Genomic DNA, 17,499 nt, shown 5'->3' with positions numbered 1-17,499 from the left:
TCCTTAAAATAGGCAGTGCTGAGCTTTTGAGCATGTCAGTAAAATTAGCAATTCAAATTAATCACTTTCACAAATTGTGCACTATCATTTCAATATGTCTGCCTTGATAACTAACCTATTGCCAGTCTCAGGTCAAAGGTGATGGCAGGAGATGAAGCATTCACTGTTATAGGCAGCGCCAGGATACCCTCGCTGATGATAGTGCGCTTTACAGATACACATAACATAACAAGATACATTAGTAGGAAGCTTGAGATAGGCTTTGAAGATTGCTTGCAAAGATCCAGGCCCCATCAATTGTAAGGTCCCAAACTAGTTGTCTACACATGGTTGAATAATCTACTTACGAGAGAAGTATTCACTAAAGTTAGAATGGTAGAGATATTTTGGGATGTTACAAAATATGTCTACTATGTTAAATCTTCCTAAAGGTAGCATCCAAACAGAAATTATGGCAGAAAACTAACTCTTGTAGAACATGTATTTTTATCTAACAGATGCATGTTTAGTCATGGGCATTGCCTTGGCTCTGGTGCAATATGTGCTGGATCAATCATCAAAGTTCTTAATACTGGTGTCAATGACCAATGCAAAAAGTGACCATATGTAAATTAACCTTGCAGACAGTGGCCACTACTTAGTTCTCACATTCCAGTACAAAAGGTTATCCTAAATATGTCTTTACGAGGCTTTATATAAAGAAAACTGACAGAACAATTGCCTGACTGAGGCAAAAACCTGAAATTATCTTGCAAATAAATGTGTAATACGTCTTAAGGAGTCCTTAGGGAGCAGCATATATCCCTCAGGCCTTGCAACACTCATCAGAAAGGTATACACCAATGTGAATATATTTCACCCATAAGCAGTAAGCAAGAGTAACACTAGGTGGCCAGATACAAGAAAGCCTGCATCACCAAAATCAATGGCAATCATCTTCAGATATAAATTGCAAGTAGTAACGGACAAATCCTTTAAATGACCGACAAGTCAGTCCTTTTAATTCTCCAGCATTAAAGAAAAAAACAAGGACCTAGGTTAGGGCTTACCACACAAAAATCTCCTTCAAAGTGATTACACTAAAGAGTTGATGTTGTACACCTTCTAAATTAGGTATTCCTTGCAGGAAAGAATTATTATAATTCTCAGATGTGAATTTCACAGCTGATTTATCCATTGGTTTAAAGTAGACACATTTAGCAGTATGTACACCCATAAGGTGTGCAACCCAAAAACCAGATTGTGCTCGTCTATCCACAGGAAAATGGTATAATGCACTTCCAAAGAAAATTAAAATGTAGGAAATGCAAATATCATTTAATACACTTTCAACTCAGCTGAATCGCTACCATCAAGGAATGTCGTGAATAGTTGACTTTAGACGTACATTTTCTTCGAGCAGGTCCCAATGCCAATGCATGTATAAGTGACAGTGATTTTCCTCAGTCCGAGAGTTCCTTTCTGTGACTTGATTCTGACATTGCATCATGGATTAAGGACATAGGGAGTTTCTTCCATATTTATTTTACTCATCATTCCACTGGGGTTTATCAGTGTTAACTCCCAGACAAGCTTCATTACTTCTGAAGAATGTTCACAGCATATCACTTCCAATCTCCAAAAGCTCTAAGGATCTGTGAAATGTAGATGGAAATACCAAAACTATGCTTATATGGACACAGGTTTAGATTATGATAGGATCCTGAGTGCTTATTTGGAACCATTTCAGCAATGCAGGAAGTGTTACTGAGTAAAGGAAATATGCATATATTCCTCTTTCTACTTGTGTGTGGATCTTGGGTTCTCTTGTTAGGGAGTTTCTATGTATAATGTGTATGAGTGGCACACAACTGCAGAAAGGTATTTCTAAAGATTCAGACTGTGACTCAACTTCCCAAGACGGTGGCAGTCACCCAGGCATTGATGCAATGCAAAACATTTAACAAATGCAAAATTAAATGTATGTCACTAGATCTAGCTAAAAAACCTCCTAGAGGATGGTGGCCTATAATTCAATAGGTAAACTACTTATGGTCAAGAGAACGAACCAAGCTTCTCTGGCTCTTATTAAGTGTCACAGGGTGACCCTGATAATTTGTAAAATTGTATGCTTGGTAATTAATGCCACAAACATTAATTGCTGACACTATCATAAAGATACAATTTTAGTATGCACCAACTGTTTGTACTTACAAAATCATCTTTTCACTCAGAAAGAATGCATGTAATCTACAATCTAAGAGATGTAAAAGAGTCTCAACTGAAGATCAATTTCCTTTAGAACAACTCCCACAGACACCACAAATTATAAAAATGTTTATAACATTCCAGGTCTTCTGAAGACTTCTGTTACTCATTGGTGACTTCAATATTTTTCAAGCTCACAGTGAAGTGGTGTAGCTATTCAGTCATGGGCGACATTGGCATAGAGAGCCAAGATAAACCCCGATGAGGATGACAACATTTGTTACAATGAAGAATCTAACAGTCGTATAGGCCACAGGAAAGATGATCTTAAATAACGTGTACTCCAGCATCTATATCCTCTAACTTCATGAAATATTGGTAAAAGAATGAGGAATACAGTTTGTAATCACACACCTTGTAAAAGTCCAATTGGGGACACAATATATGTCGGCTGATGAACATGTACATGGTTGGGTACTTTAAGCACAATAAAGACGACAAAAATATATCACATAACCTTGGACCTATGGACTGAGTTTTTTCATTATTTGCCCTCAACCATTGTGAATTATGTAAATTGTTGGAGTGCTCCAATATACCGTTTTAAGGTGTTCTGTAATCTGATTAATGTATTACTTTTATATTGTGGACACTAAACCCAGCACCTTACACACATTTAAATATTTGCCTAAAGTCAGTTAAATAGGATTGATGTTGAGCCATTGTTAACGATGCAAATTCTTGGAGTGCTCCAGAATACTGTTTTAAGGTGTTCTGGAATCTGATTCATTTATTAGTTTTACCATTTACACACTAACCCCAGGGCCTTACACACATTTCCAATTTTTTCCTAAAGTCAGTTAAGTAGGATTGATGTTGATGGAGAGTATTCTAAAAAGTATGACCCTTCATTGAGTACAATGTATCCATGTATAGCTGTTCGATATCGCCTTAACTACCCCCCCCCTAGCCTCTCCCCATTCCCATACCCTGCCTCCCTCTTTTCAATCCTTTCCCTCTTCCACTAGCCTTTTCGCTCATGACTTGCTGTAAACCCTTTGCAACTTGTGTAATTAGATTGTGTAATATTTAAACTGCTTTCTACCATTTGTATTGGTTTTTGAATACTACCTCATTGTAAATTTTGCTATACTGCAATGAATACTCATGTAAAGCGCTCTGAAACCATCGGGTCCAGCCAGCGCTCTATAAAACATTTAAAATAAATAAACAAATAAATAAGTACATGCTAACCCCTTTTGATTTTAGGTTAACTAGTGGACACAGATGTTGACATTAGCTTCTGTGTTTCTTCACTGGTTGCTAAAGGTTAATCCAGTCAGTCAGTCTAGTATTGTGGTGCCCGAATGTGAACGCAACTGAACAAACAGAAGTATAATTTAAAGGCATGCAACCCTTGACACTCAGCTAAAGGGTAGCTTTTCTTGCATTTGTTTGATGGTTCTCCTACATAGTTCAGCTATAAAAAATAATCGCAGCATTCGGTTTTCTCTAAAGACTTTTGTTGTTGAGTACTGTTTAGATGTGGATTATGCCGTAAAATATCTAAGCGCCTAATATTTCAAATATTAATATTAACAATAAACATTTCAAATATTAATATTTGGACCTAATATATTTAAAAAACTTTTGATAAAAAAATGATGGTGAAAAAACTATGTCAAACATTTACACTGGGCTTGGCTTTAAGGATTACACTTAATTGTGTATTCCTGGTGTCTGTATAGACTAAGGGACTGATTGCGTCTTGGTGGATGGGATGCTCCATCACAAACGTGACTAGTATCTGGTCCGCTATATTACAAGTTCTCCAGGATATAACAGACTTGTAATAAGGCAGACGGGATATCCGTCACGTTTGTAATGGAGTAACTCTATCCGCCAATATCGTAACAAGGCCCTAGTTTTCATTATAATAAACCAGACAGGGTGTTTTTTACAATTACCTTTCTGATGAAATTACCATGGCATTCCCCTTTCTGTACTGGTGGGGGGCACTCTGGGGGAACACTGTACGCAGAGTGAGCCTCACTTTGTTGTGCCGCATACCAGACTGCTGAGAAGAGCCGAACCTCTATAAAGTTGATTTCCTTTATCACATTGGTAACATCCATGCTCTGCATTGAAAAAAGAAAAAAAAACACACACTGATTTTCCAAAATTTATATAAGATTTATTTTTACAAAAAAAACAGATGGGGATAAAATGTGAACATCAGTCTTGAAATTCTTAGAAATGTCCAAAATCAGAGGCAATTTAATAAATATTATTTGAAATATTAAGACAATGCAATAGTGATGAAAAAGTGTAGAACAAGAAAACATATATGCCATTTATACGGTAAGAGAAGTTGTGTTGCAAATACATTTTTATTTCCAAAATACATTTAGGAACACTGAAGCAAATTTCTTTAAAATATTTCTGAAATCAGTCATGGTAGCAAGCAACTGAAAAGGCTGCCTGAACTAGAACCTTATCTTGACTTAATGGACATTAACATATAATCAACGCTGCGGGTTACTCAGCAGAACCGAATACTGCGGCTGCCCAGAGGCATTAACCCCCTTGATGATTTACCCCCTTCATTTACCTCAGGGCCACAAGTAGATGCCCCTTTCCCTGTAAGCTGAAAGAACAGTGCCTAGGGCCCACTGTGGAGTTTGTACACATCCAAGCGCAGTACAAAATGTTCTGTAGAGAAGGGTGGAGGTATACATGAATTTACCTTTTCAAAAAATCATTTGCTTGAAACTGAAAGACCTACAGAACAAAACACAGAGAGAAAGAAGCGCAAATATTTTAGCATCGAAATCCCTGGTAGAAAATCATGAAAGACTGGGTGTACAATGCTGGGCCACAATGGGATCCAGACAGAGGGAAGAAAGAAGATTCAGAGGAGAGAAGTACCGAAAGTGAGGACTGAGGATGGGCTAAAGAAAAGGGTGAACTGTCATTCTTTTTCTTTCCTGTGTCTATAGACACATCTAACGTGCTGATGCTGGCACTGTTCGTGCAAATAGATCCTTTTAGCAAGCTGGTATTCCAAGAAGTGTTCACGTCAGTTAATTAACAGGAGAGCGTAGTTGTAAACTATAAGTGGATTATATAGTGTTTTAGCATTTACAACCTCTGAAGAGCTTTTTTGGCACATAACACTATTCTGCAAACCAAGATTAGTAGTTAGTAGGTTATACGTTTTTTTTTGTTTTTCTTGTGCATTATAGGTGTTGATGTTGTACTCTTCATTTCTTGTGTATTTAGTAGACTTTGGAAAAGGGATAGAATGATAGGAATTAATTTGAAAAGGGAAGTTTGGAGTAGGGATAGAATGGTATGGAAGTATTTAAAAAGGGGAAGCAGTATGCTGTTTTGTAAGTAGTGGGCGTGTGTGCTTATTTGGGTGGCATGACTAACGAGGAGGTTGACAGTTTGAGAAGGATTTTTGGGAATTCATAGCAGTCAGAAAGGTTTGGGATGAGTCAGAGGAGGGACGGATGGGAATGACGGAAGGGATTTGTTTGGTAGGAAAATGTGAATAATATATATATATATATGTATATATATATATAATATATATATATATATAAATAACAAACAAATAAACACACTTGTTTTCTTGATTAAATCCCTCAATGATGCTGCCATTTGTATTTGAAAGGCTATCTCTGTCTCTACCCTCTCCCTCACTGGGCTGTCTAACAGTTGCGGCTGGTGACATTTGAAAGTTGTGAGGCGTAAAAATTTGTGATGAATGGCCAGTGGTGAGCGAGCACAGTGTGCCCAACCGTTATAAGAGAGGCCCTCCCCCACCCCACGAAAATAAAATAAATAGTGTGCAAATGGTGCATGTTCAAGCATCTTTGAGAAAGCAAGAAGATTAATAAAACAATTGTGAAAGTGCAGTTATAGAATCAATAAAGAGATTACATGTGATAATGATGTAGGTAGCTGCTTATTCATTATAACCACAGAACTTCAAACCTGACTTTGAGATAACAATGATGAGTACCTTACATATTTCTTTATTTGTTGATATACCTTTAAAAATGAAATCTACTGATGCTTGGTGCTTGCTTGGAATAACATTGAGTGCAAAGTGGCCAGAATAATGCCAAGTAATTAGAAGTGAAACAATTGGGTACCAATTTTTTACACCAGCTCACAAAACCCATTTTGATGTCAGATAGGTGAAGCCTGATAACTATCTTCTGAAGATAACTTAAAGTGTACTAATAGCAACGTTTTAATGCTTGGTATTGCAGTTAGTTTTCCTCTTCATCATCTATCGATTCCTTAAGCAAAACCATCACATTTGCAATCTAATTAGTCAACAAGTAACCTGTTCCATTCTGAAAAGATATTATAATCAATTTTTTAAAGTGCCATGGTTATACATAAAATACAATCAAAACTCTGAATAATCGTAGCTATATTAATAAAATGGGTCACCCTGCATTCTCTCTGCCAAGAGTAAAAAGTATGAGGTAAACTGAACTGAACTACATGGAAACTTGAAACATTATACTTGAATGTTACGGAAATAGTTTCTCTACCGTGCGACCACTTTGGTTTGACTTGAATCTAGGTGCCAACAGCTTTGTGCAGCTGGTACTGAGCCCATTTCGGCTGTATGTGCGCCGCTGCGGTAATCTGTTCACAACGACATTCAAATAAAAGCAAATTGATCCCACGGAAAGAAACTATTTCCGTAACATTTAAGTATATTGATCAGAATGACATTCTTGGGGGTGACAGGAGCACGGGTTCTGAAGACCCACACAAACAAGGGTCAGCCGCAATAGTGGCAACCCATTAACCACCACCAGGCACAATAAAACGGAACACGAGGATCGCCATTACCCACCACCACCATGCACTGCAAAGCAGAACACGGAGAACAGTATTTAATTTAAAAATGCCACCACTGTCCCAGCAGAGATCCTCGAGGACCAGGTGGGGAAACATCATCTAGAAACTGCCATAACTGACTATGTGGACCTAAATTGGGGCGGGCGGACTTATCGCAGGCCACGAAGTGGGAAGCCCTGAAAGCGGTGGTGAGAGGGGCACGTATAAGCCTCACCTGTGGGGTTCGTAAGCAGCTCCAACAAGAGCTGCAGGAGGAGGAATGACACCTCTTGGAAGTACAGACATCTGAGGCCTCTGACACAATAGAGAGGGATAGGGAACATGGCATCCGGGAACGCATCCATGACATTTGGGATAGGCTTGACAAATACGCCCTCACACAGTACAGACAACGCCTTCATAGGGAAGGCGATAAATCGGGCCGTCTCTTAACCTGGATTCTCCACCGGGAAAATGCCCCTGCTACGATCATGGCTCTACAGGAGCCCACAGGCAACTTGGTGCACTCGGAGGTGGGACTATTGCGGGTCCTCAAATCCCATCTCAAGTTGGTATATACCGCAGACCCTACAATTAGCGAGGCCTCCTATCTCCCTGATCTCCGTGACCTGACCTTACGATCTATACCTAAACAGGTGCAGAAGGAACTCGACGAGCCCCTAACACTGGGCGAGGTACAATCCGCCCTGCAACACCTACCACGAGTCAAATCTCCAGGAAGTGATGGGTTCCCTCCTGAGTTTTATCAAGCGTTCACGGGTACATTTCCCCGACTCCTGCTGCAGGTTTATCTTGAGGCATTTGAATGCGGAGTTCTCCCACCGAGCATGACACAGGGGGAAATATGCATGATTCTACAGCGGGTGGAGACCCCCATGAGCCTTCATCGTATCGTCCGATCATGATGATCAACACAGATATTGAAATCCTTTGCAAGCTTTTGGCCTCTCGTTTAGCGCCATACATGACTCACTTGGTCCATGAGGACCAGTGTGGCTTCATACCAGGATGAAACACGGCTATGAATTTGCAACGGCTGAACTCCTACACTTCCGGGGATTTCAGGATGTGGTAAAGGTCACATGGCCTCAGTACCAGGACATCCCACCACCGACACACACCTTAGATACCATACTCTCCTGCGGTGATGGCCGCAAATTGATCTCACTCTTGTAGAAAGCGATGAAGCAGGACTCAACCCCCCCCACCCCCATACCACCGTCTTGGAAGGCCAGGGAAAGGGACCTCGCAACCCAGCTAGAAGAGGCACACTGGGCACACTAGGCTCCCTCACACGCTCAGTTTCATGCAACGCCAGGTTTAAGTTGACGCACTTCAACTTCCTACTATGCACTTATTTGACCCCGGTGTCCCTGAAACGCATCTCTGGTGACAGGGGAGATAGCTGCCCTAGATGTGCCGCGGAGAATGCAGGCTTCCTACACTTGGCATGGGACTGTCCAATGGTCAGGCAGTTCTGGTTGGAGGAGGTGGGAAGGATTGTGGCAGCCACTGGCTTTCAGATAACGCCTAAACCCTTGTATTGCTTGCTGGCACTGGTCCGGAAGCATAAGAAAAAGAAACTCCTGTATAAGCTGCTACAATTAATGCTGGTGCTCGCTAGGCGTAGGGTAGCTACAACTTGGATGGGGCAAAGGGCCCCAGAAGTGCCCATCTGGCTCAAAGACGTACGTGAATGGTCCCTAGCTAAAGAGGTCCACATGAAACTCACCAGAAGGGACGAGAAGCTGCAAGAAGATCTACTAGTTTGGCGTGACATGTGTACCTCTGGGTTGGCAGAAAGGGGAACTCTCTCCGCAAGATGTAACTGACAGCGAGGAGAGTGGGTTGGATATAACTGGTGGGTCCAATCACTACAGGGAGCAGGAAAGTCGACCCTGACAATGTACGCATTGGACCTCAGTAAAGTGCCCGGATTCCTTCCTCACCGTGATACGAATGCAAATGATTTTCTCTTTTCCCCATTATACATTTCCCTCCCGGATGCTACCTTTTGCCCAATACGCCATTAATACTGTCAACGATATGCCTATATAGGCTGATTTGATGCCAAATTACTTTTTATCTTGTATTTGCAATCTGTAAACTGAAAAATAAAGTTCCTAAAAAAAAAATGCCACCACAGGTCGGGGAAAAATTCTAGTAGTCAAGCAAGCAGCAAGGTGGGAATTCGAACTAAAGCTTGCGACGTATATACTATATTCCTGTGTATTAACTGTCCAATTCACGGTCACCGACGACAAAGTCACTGCTTAAACATACTTTTACTTACTTGGGGAACTCGGGTGACTCAGCTCAGCCTTTTCAAAGGGAGGGTTTGCGATGGGGTTGCAAGGGGGGGTTGCGAGAGGGGGGTCTTGCGCGGGGGTGGGGGGCCGTGGGGTTTGAAAATAAAGTACAAAAAAAGAAGCTTAAACTTACCTGACCGGGTCCGCTGCCTCTGTCTGCTTCTGGGCAGGGGTCCGTGTTTGCCGCCTTCACCGTTGCGTCGTCTTCTTCTGTGTGAGTGGCTACTGGCTGGCTAGCTCTCTCAGGCTCTCAGCCACTCCAGACGCTGCTCCCGAGTCCAGCAGCGCCAGGATTGGCCTGGAGCAGGGGCACTCCCTACCCATTAGGAGACCGGGGGTTGCGAATGAAGCAACCCTCGTTCTCCTAATGGGAAGGCTTAGTGCGCATGTTCGGGCTGGTCTTAAAAATGACCAGCCCAAAAACGAACATGCACACTATTGCACTGTCACTCACCCTGAGTGCTGCCTCAGCCCCACCCCCTTCAGCGTCCTTCATTTTACTTCTGACGCTAATTTCATTCCAATCAGGAGTCCTGATTGCTTGAATTAGCGTCAGAAGTAGAACGATTCCTAAATGGGGCTTTTGGGCCGTGGGCCTGTGGCATTGGTGGGGGCAACGCACGAACACCCCCAAATGGACGCACCACCACTGCTGTTTAACCCTTGATTGTCTACAAGAAAAAAATGCAGAAAACCAGGAACTACATTTTATTTTGTATTTCACAACTTTGCACCATGGCACTACAATGTAGGCTAATATCTATTTTTTTCAGCCAGCAGCATGTTGCATTGAGGGACTTGTAGTTTTGCTTTTAACAATTTCATTATGGGATCAAAATCTCAGCATGCAAATTGGTGATGGCTAAAATCTCAAAATTGGTTGAAGGTGTCATATAAAATGGAGCCACATGTAAAGCTATCTTTTAAAAATTTACAAAGTTGCTTAAAAAAGGCTTGTTTCATTGTAAAACGAAAAGTAAACTCTGCCCACATATTTTACGAGGTTTCACTCTTTTACTCACATGATGCATTAACACAAGCATTGACAATGTGGACATCTTTTCTTATGTGAAGTGGAAAGTTTTATTCCTAGCTTCACAACACAATAAAGGTACAACACAGACTGTCGCAGTGCAACCTTCCCTAGCCCCAACTAGTAAGTTAAGGGCAGGTGGTAGCAGGAGACAGAACATCACAGGATTCTCTCACATATACAGGACAGGTACAACACAGGTAGCGAACGCACTAAAGAGTGAATGAACAGTGATAGAGAGACAGTGCCTGTCAGGACCCATAATTCTCTGCAGCCCATTTGTTTTTTGCCTCTTGTCTGAAAAAGCAGTGCCATGGGGTCATAAGGGAACAGCTCTTGGCTGGCTGTGGCCTTATTTATAGCTGAAGTACTAACTTTTACATACAAAGAGCATTTTATATTGTTTAATTTTAGCACCTTAGATTATATAATTGCTCTAAATGGCCTTTATTAAAATTTATAAACCACACACTTTATGCTGTGAGAAGCAGATGGATCAACATTGTGCTCTATTAAACCATAAACAAGAGAGTTGGATGTTGTACAGTGTGCATTCTGAACTATTTCACGGTGCTCTAAAATGTGGTGACAATGGAAAAGGATGCACAGCGGAGAAAAGTAATTGCCTGGGGTCACATTGTTTGGTCAAGCTTGGAGCTGGGATTAAAATCCAGTTACCTGATTACACATAGTGCAATTCAGATCATGTATGGATATTACATTCTTTCCCACTTCTGCCCTGATGAAATTTTTTTTAGCTAGCCTAAGAGGCAGGTCAGTTGTTTTATGCTACCTACTAGCAGCCCGTCCCGACGTTGTCCGGGAGCAATCAGGCTTCTGGGCCCCCGCCCGCCCCAACGTTGTCTCAGGCTTCAGAGCCCCTGCCCGCCCCAACGTTGTCCGTGGGTCCCCCGGAGCGCACCCGCCACTTTCAAGGCCCCCAATGAGCCGCACACGGGCCGCTGCACCTACCTCAGCCGCCCCTCCTCCCCGCCTGTCCGCCGCTCCTCACCGCCTGTCCGCCGCTCCTCACCGCTCCTCCCCGCCTGTCCGCCGCTCCTCCCCGCGCTCCTGATGTCAGCACGCACATCGCGGCCGGCGCTACTTCCAAGGGACTACTTTTTTTTTTTTATCGTAAATATTTTAAAGAACGTATATTTTATTTTTTTATATAGCCTATGTCCATCTGCAGACCCTGACAATTACAACGATGTATCGGGTGTTTGGATTGGTGCTGTGGTTCCTGAGTTTACCCGCCTCAAAGGTTCAAAGTTCTCTCTTTATAATAGTAGTATAGATTATATATATATGCAAGTCAGAGTACACAGTTTATGTGCTGGAGTGTCCCTGTGCCCTGCAATATGTGGGTAGTTCCAAGTTGCAGGTGCACAAAAGGATTCTCCAGCACATCAGGGCAATCAACACCGAGGATGCCTCTTACCCGGTGGCGCGCCACTTTAAAGAACATCATGGCAAACAGAGTCATCTTCTGAGATACTTTGCCATTGACGCAATCCCACCCTTACGCAGGGGTGGTAATAGGGAAGCGATGTTACGGGCCCTAGAAACCAGATATATTCTGGATCTGGACACCAGGTCCCCTATGGGTCTCAACACAAGTGTTGATTTCCATACACACTTATAACTTGTCCTTCGCTTCCGTTCCCTCGGCCAACATGATGGCATTTAGCCCCCAACCCTATTTGTACTCTGACGAGTTAGAGCTGTCCCCCAATATTAAGAATTCTTGTGCTAGGATGTGTTGAGGCTGGGACACATGTCATAATTTGAGTTTTTTCAACTGCAAATTCCACACTTGCTCGTTGTGACGGTTATCCCATGGTGGTCAAGAATATATGAAATCATGAAAGTGTACCTCGAGTCTATTTTTAATAGCGGTTTTTAATATAACACTTTTTTATAATCACACCTTTTTCTGTTACACATTTCTTCTGTTGTATAGCATGTAATTGGTGGGTTTTGGTTTGGGGAATGTTTTACCCCAATGTGATTGGTATATAAAAATACTTAATTGTAGGTGACTGGCACACAGCTCACACGTTCAGAACACATGACCCACTTGGGTTTTATCAATTTGCTTGTACATAGACATTGGTGTTGGCAATGCTAGTAGGAACGTTATGAAGACTTATCACAGAATTTGTAATATTATGCAGCAATGTGTGGTTCTTCTTTTTCCTTTCCCAAAATTAATTGCATTTCATTTAAATAAGGGTGTGTATAATAGATTTTATAAAATGTCATGAAATCTTTGCTTCCCCTATAGTAATGCCTTTGTATCTGTGAACAAATGATTATGATCGTGTAATGCATTTCAAGGCAGTTTACTATGTCTATCACCTTGTACTGAAACCCTCCAATCATGTTTTAACATTTGCGGCACTTGTACTTTAAAAAACTTGTGTCCCTCCCCTAACGTCATGTGATCAAGGCCTCTGAGAAGGCCGAAACGTTGTGCTGGTGGCGATTCTGAAAATTTAAATAAAAAAAATCTCTTCACCTCAGCCTGGGTCAACTTTCGTTTTTCGACCGGCGACACCTGATGGTTGTTCTGAGACGAGTGTGAATCATATATATATATATGTCTAAACAGAAAGCCCCAAATTAAAGCAAAGCCACATGAAGTTCAGATCAGCAGGTTTATTTGCATCCATTTCACTGCTCGCTTCTTGACAGCTTTCAGAGCAATCTTTGAACATGTAAAGCCTGACGCGTTTCGGGAAATAATCCTTTCTTCAGAGGCATTGTTCACGAAGGGCTGGAAGAGCAGTTTTTGGCCGCGTCTGCTCATATAATCACTGGCACCTGCCACAGTGGGCGTGGCTAAATCGCAAAGCCTTCTGTGCCTTGTAGTACGCTGGCCCTCTTCCCACAGTGGGGCCACTCAACAGTCCTTGCAATTTGAACCAAGTATTCACCAAGTGGAGTAAAGTAAAGCGCTTTGCAGCAGTGAATTCGTGCTCAAGGCAGCACCACCTGCATTGGAGCTGCTCTTGTCTTCGTTCCGTCTTTGCAAGCCCCTTCTCAGAGCCTGCACGAACCCTTCGTAAGGTGGGCCTCGCTTCTCGACTGGGCAAACAGCCGATATCCATATAGTCTAAACAGGAAGCCCCAAATTAAAGCAAAGCCACACGAAGTTCAGATCAGCACGTTTATTTGCATCCATTTCACTGCTCGCTCCTTGACAGCTTTCAGAGCAATCTGTGGCCGGCGCTACTTCCAAGGGACTACTTTTTTTTAATTGTAAATATTTTAAAGAACGTATATTTTATTTTTTTATATAGCCTATGTCCATCTGCAGACCCTGACAATTACAACGATGTATCGGGTGTTTGGATTGGTGCTGTGGTTCCTGAGTTTACCCGCCTCAAAGGTTCAAATTTCTCTCTTTACAATAGTAGTATAGATATAGTGACCTTGCTGTTCTCATAGATGGAGCAAAATGATGGACTACTAAACCACATACAAGAAAGCTTTTTGTAAGTTAGCATTCAGAAAAAATGTATTTAAAGTTGCTCTCAAATGTGATAATCACTGAAAAGGAAGCAGAGTGAAAAAAATGAATTGCCCTGGGTCGCACAGTTTGGATAGGGTCTCTGGGTCAGGCCACCACAATTAGTTTTGCCCCTGGTCCAATCATAGCCAGCACAGCACACATTATGCAAGGCCACCCAAATTATCCTTTGTGTTTTTTATGCGATGGGGAAACAGTAGTGGAGACGCCCCTCTTCACTGAATAGCTATATCTTAGGCAGAAACAGTACAGCCAGGGTAGCATCAGCATAAACAAACAATCGGGCAACAGCAGTGCAAGCTTTAGTTCCTCATAGTAGAGGAACAACATGTCAATTGTAAAGCAGGATTCACTCCCTCATAGAAGGCAGTAAGTGCAATCTTTCGTTTCTTCAGACCAGAGACAGTATCAGAGTTGTTCAAGCTTCCATCACTGAAAGAACATGCAGGGTTAAGGCATGAGTGAGATGTAGGTTACAGACAAATGTTCGGAACAGCTGCTTAACACATCAAGAGAAATGTATAGGTGGATGAGTGAGTAAATATGCAAACTTATATTCCACGCCAGACCTCTGAAAGTCCTTCTACTGTCACTCTTAGGTCTGTTTTTATCGAGTCTGTTGTGAAACTGCAGTAACCTGGTAGGTCATTGTGTTTTGGATCAGCCTCAACACAGCCCAAGTAACTATGATCTAGAGAGGCATGCAAATGTCAATCTCTTTGAAAAGGTTTTGAATGCATGCGCATCAGGCTCTGTGCAATCCCAGCCTCGGTGCTGCACCTGTTCAAAACGCCGAGGGCCGGCAGTGATCTGACTGACAAATTATCCTATTTTGTGTCCCAGTCCGACACTCATAGCTGCCAAGGTTTCAGATTGCTGTGTGTGACATTTTCATAAATGCAGTGTAAATATGTGTGACATTTCAACAATTATGAGTGACACTTTGTCACAATCAAAATCAAGCAATGAAAACCAGGAAAACATAGAAATATGAGCAGTTAAACCCATTTGAGCAACAAGACACTCTAAGAAGATGTTAAAACTGCTAGAAAGCAAAGCACCAGAAACTGAAGCACCTAGTTCTCTTCTGCTGATCGTACTGTTAAACAAAACGAGGACTCATATCTGCACCAGTCATTTGCAGTGTGCGCCACGCCACTGCAAACAAAAGAATGTTTCTGTAAATTTCTAGCGGTCAGTTATTGTAATAGGGTTAGATTATGTTTTTCAAAAAACGGCGCTGTTTGCTTGCCACTTACTCACCTCAAGTAGAGAATAACATAACTTCTGTAGTGGGGGATAAAAAGAGATGGAGGCAGATAAGCACTGTTTTCCATGGGCCTTCTCACTTGAAAGGAAACATCAACGTTCGCTGGGGTACAGAATGTTGCCACAGTGCACTGCAGACTCCACTACCGAAATTTTCAGCAGGTGTTCCTCCTTCTGCTACTCTGACTAACGTAAAATAACAAGCTTTACCCAATTGCTTTCTTGACTGCCCCGTTATAAATCTGACCTAATCAAATGAGTAAAGGGACATCCGTTTTATTTAAGAATACTTATAGTTTTACGAGTAGTTCAGAGTTTTCACTTACTTCAATTCGAGGCAGGCGACGAGCGAAGACAGCGCCATGGCATTAGGTGCCTCACCCCGGGCTGGGACATGCTCTCACAGATGCAGGCAGCAGCCCGTCAGCAGGCTCCGGTCGGGTCCGATTTTGTTGACCCATAGTCCAGGGGATCATGATTATACAGACAGCCCGGGCCGAAAGTGACGAGCAGCAGGTATCTCTGCTACAGGTCGGCTGCAGGCTCACAACTGAGTCAGCTGCCGCCAACGATGGTGGGGACACATGGTGAGCCTCAGGAGGCCGAGGGCCCGAGGTAAGCCTGCGGTGGTGCGAGTAATCACGGCGCGGGTCAGGGTGGCTTGCGCTTGCTCTACCAAGACTCAGCGCGGACCCATCTCACTGTCCAGTGAACGCCGGCGCCAATGATGGAGGCACCAAAATAATCATTGCGGCATGGCGGGCAGCGGCGACAAACTAGAAAAAACCCATAACTGCTGCACACTCAGAGCGATTATGGATACACTGTTGCAATCACGTGACCACGTCACGTGAATGCCATGCCCCTGGTCGGCCTGCAGCAGCTGTGCTATAATGACTGTCTGGTCTGGTTATTGGTGCGGGCAACGCGGTAATAGGCCACCGGGTCGGCCCGACACTCCTGATTTGACAGCCATTCTAGCTCACTAGATTATTGCAAGACACTCTGCCACAGCAGCATGCGGTCCGACGCTGCGTGCTCATCAGGAGTATTTGGCCAAGGCGGCAATTTCGGTCCTGCTCGTCTCTGCCTCTACACTGGCGGGGGGATCAAGGAGGCGTTACAAATGCGTGACCTGGCATTTTATTGCGGCGATGCGGACCACTGCCCAAAAATGCGTTAGTATCACACCTGAGGCGTGATACTTGGCAGAACTGGACACTGAGAGCAGCATACTCTGTGTGACGCAGACTGTGCCTTGTAGGAGGACTGTTTTCGCTAAGTGGATGCAACCCCTTGGGGGGAGACGTCCCTAGCAATGCCAGGCAAAAATGAAAAGATCAAGCAATGGGGATTTGCAAGCACAGAAAAGATGCATCCCTTAAAACACAAGTGATGGGTAGGAGGCTAATGACTACTGCATGTCTGCGGCAAGCTGGCAACCAGAGCCTGCAGTTCTACTGAGAGGGCGTCAAAGAAATCCTGTCATTCAGAGATACAGCTGTGCAACCGTTAAATAGTGAGCTTTCATGTCCTCAGACTTGGACGTCCAACAAATTAAGGGAACTGTAGCCTTCTTGATTTTAATCAGTTGTTTTATGAGGTCTATCCTTTGAACATCCAGAGATGGCGCCTTATTATTTCTCCCTTTTGGGCACATTTACTCACTACATTTATAGTCGGTACATTTGAGGTGAATGCAGCCAAGATCATTGATTACATTAGAAAACCTTTTTTGTGTCCACATTGTGTGTACTATCCTGGTGTTCCTGAGGTTTCTAAAGGTAAAAGCCGCAACGTTGATGGGTTTTTCCTGGTTTTAATTTTCACAGTGATCTTATACCTGCAGGAACCAGGACAGGTACACTCACTCCGACCAACATGATTCCAACCAACATGGAACATGGAATGGTTCAAGTGGACTAAAAGACAAGTTGTATCAGCGCCTGGGTGAGAGTGCGGATGGGTAATGGACGATCTCTAACCAAGGAAATACCAACGTCGGGAGGTTTAAAGCAAGGCTTCGTACTTGCCCCACTACTGTTTAACCTGTTCCTAGCAGATATGTCAGGGATACTAAATGATATAAACGCTCATCCACCGAAGCTTGCAGATAAACATATATCAAACCTCCTATATGCAGATGATGTCGTCCTCTTAAGTAATACAAAAGTGGGACTACAACGTCTAATACTGCGATTATCTGAGTATGCAAAAGAAAACAGCATGGTAATAAATGAATCAAAAACTAAAGTAATGGTGATTACAAAATACGC

General features: G+C 42.8%; 1 protein-coding gene across 1 annotated transcript in view; it reads right to left on the bottom strand.

Annotated features, from left to right (window-relative positions):
• Nucleotides 1-17,499, bottom strand: part of MANBA (mannosidase beta) — a 286,149-nt gene that overhangs the window by 154,383 nt on the left and 114,267 nt on the right. The window contains exon 4 of the mRNA XM_078676071.1: nt 4,155-4,325. Within this exon, the coding sequence (XP_078532197.1) occupies nt 4,155-4,325 (171 nt within the window). The remainder of the gene's footprint in view (nt 1-4,154; nt 4,326-17,499) is intronic.

Source organism: Lissotriton helveticus, chromosome 2_1, assembly GCF_964261635.1.
Source record: "Lissotriton helveticus chromosome 2_1, aLisHel1.1, whole genome shotgun sequence".
Taxonomy (NCBI): Eukaryota; Metazoa; Chordata; class Amphibia; order Caudata; family Salamandridae; genus Lissotriton; species Lissotriton helveticus.
Note: the sequence above shows the minus strand (reverse complement) of the source record. Positions and strands in the feature narration are given on the sequence as shown.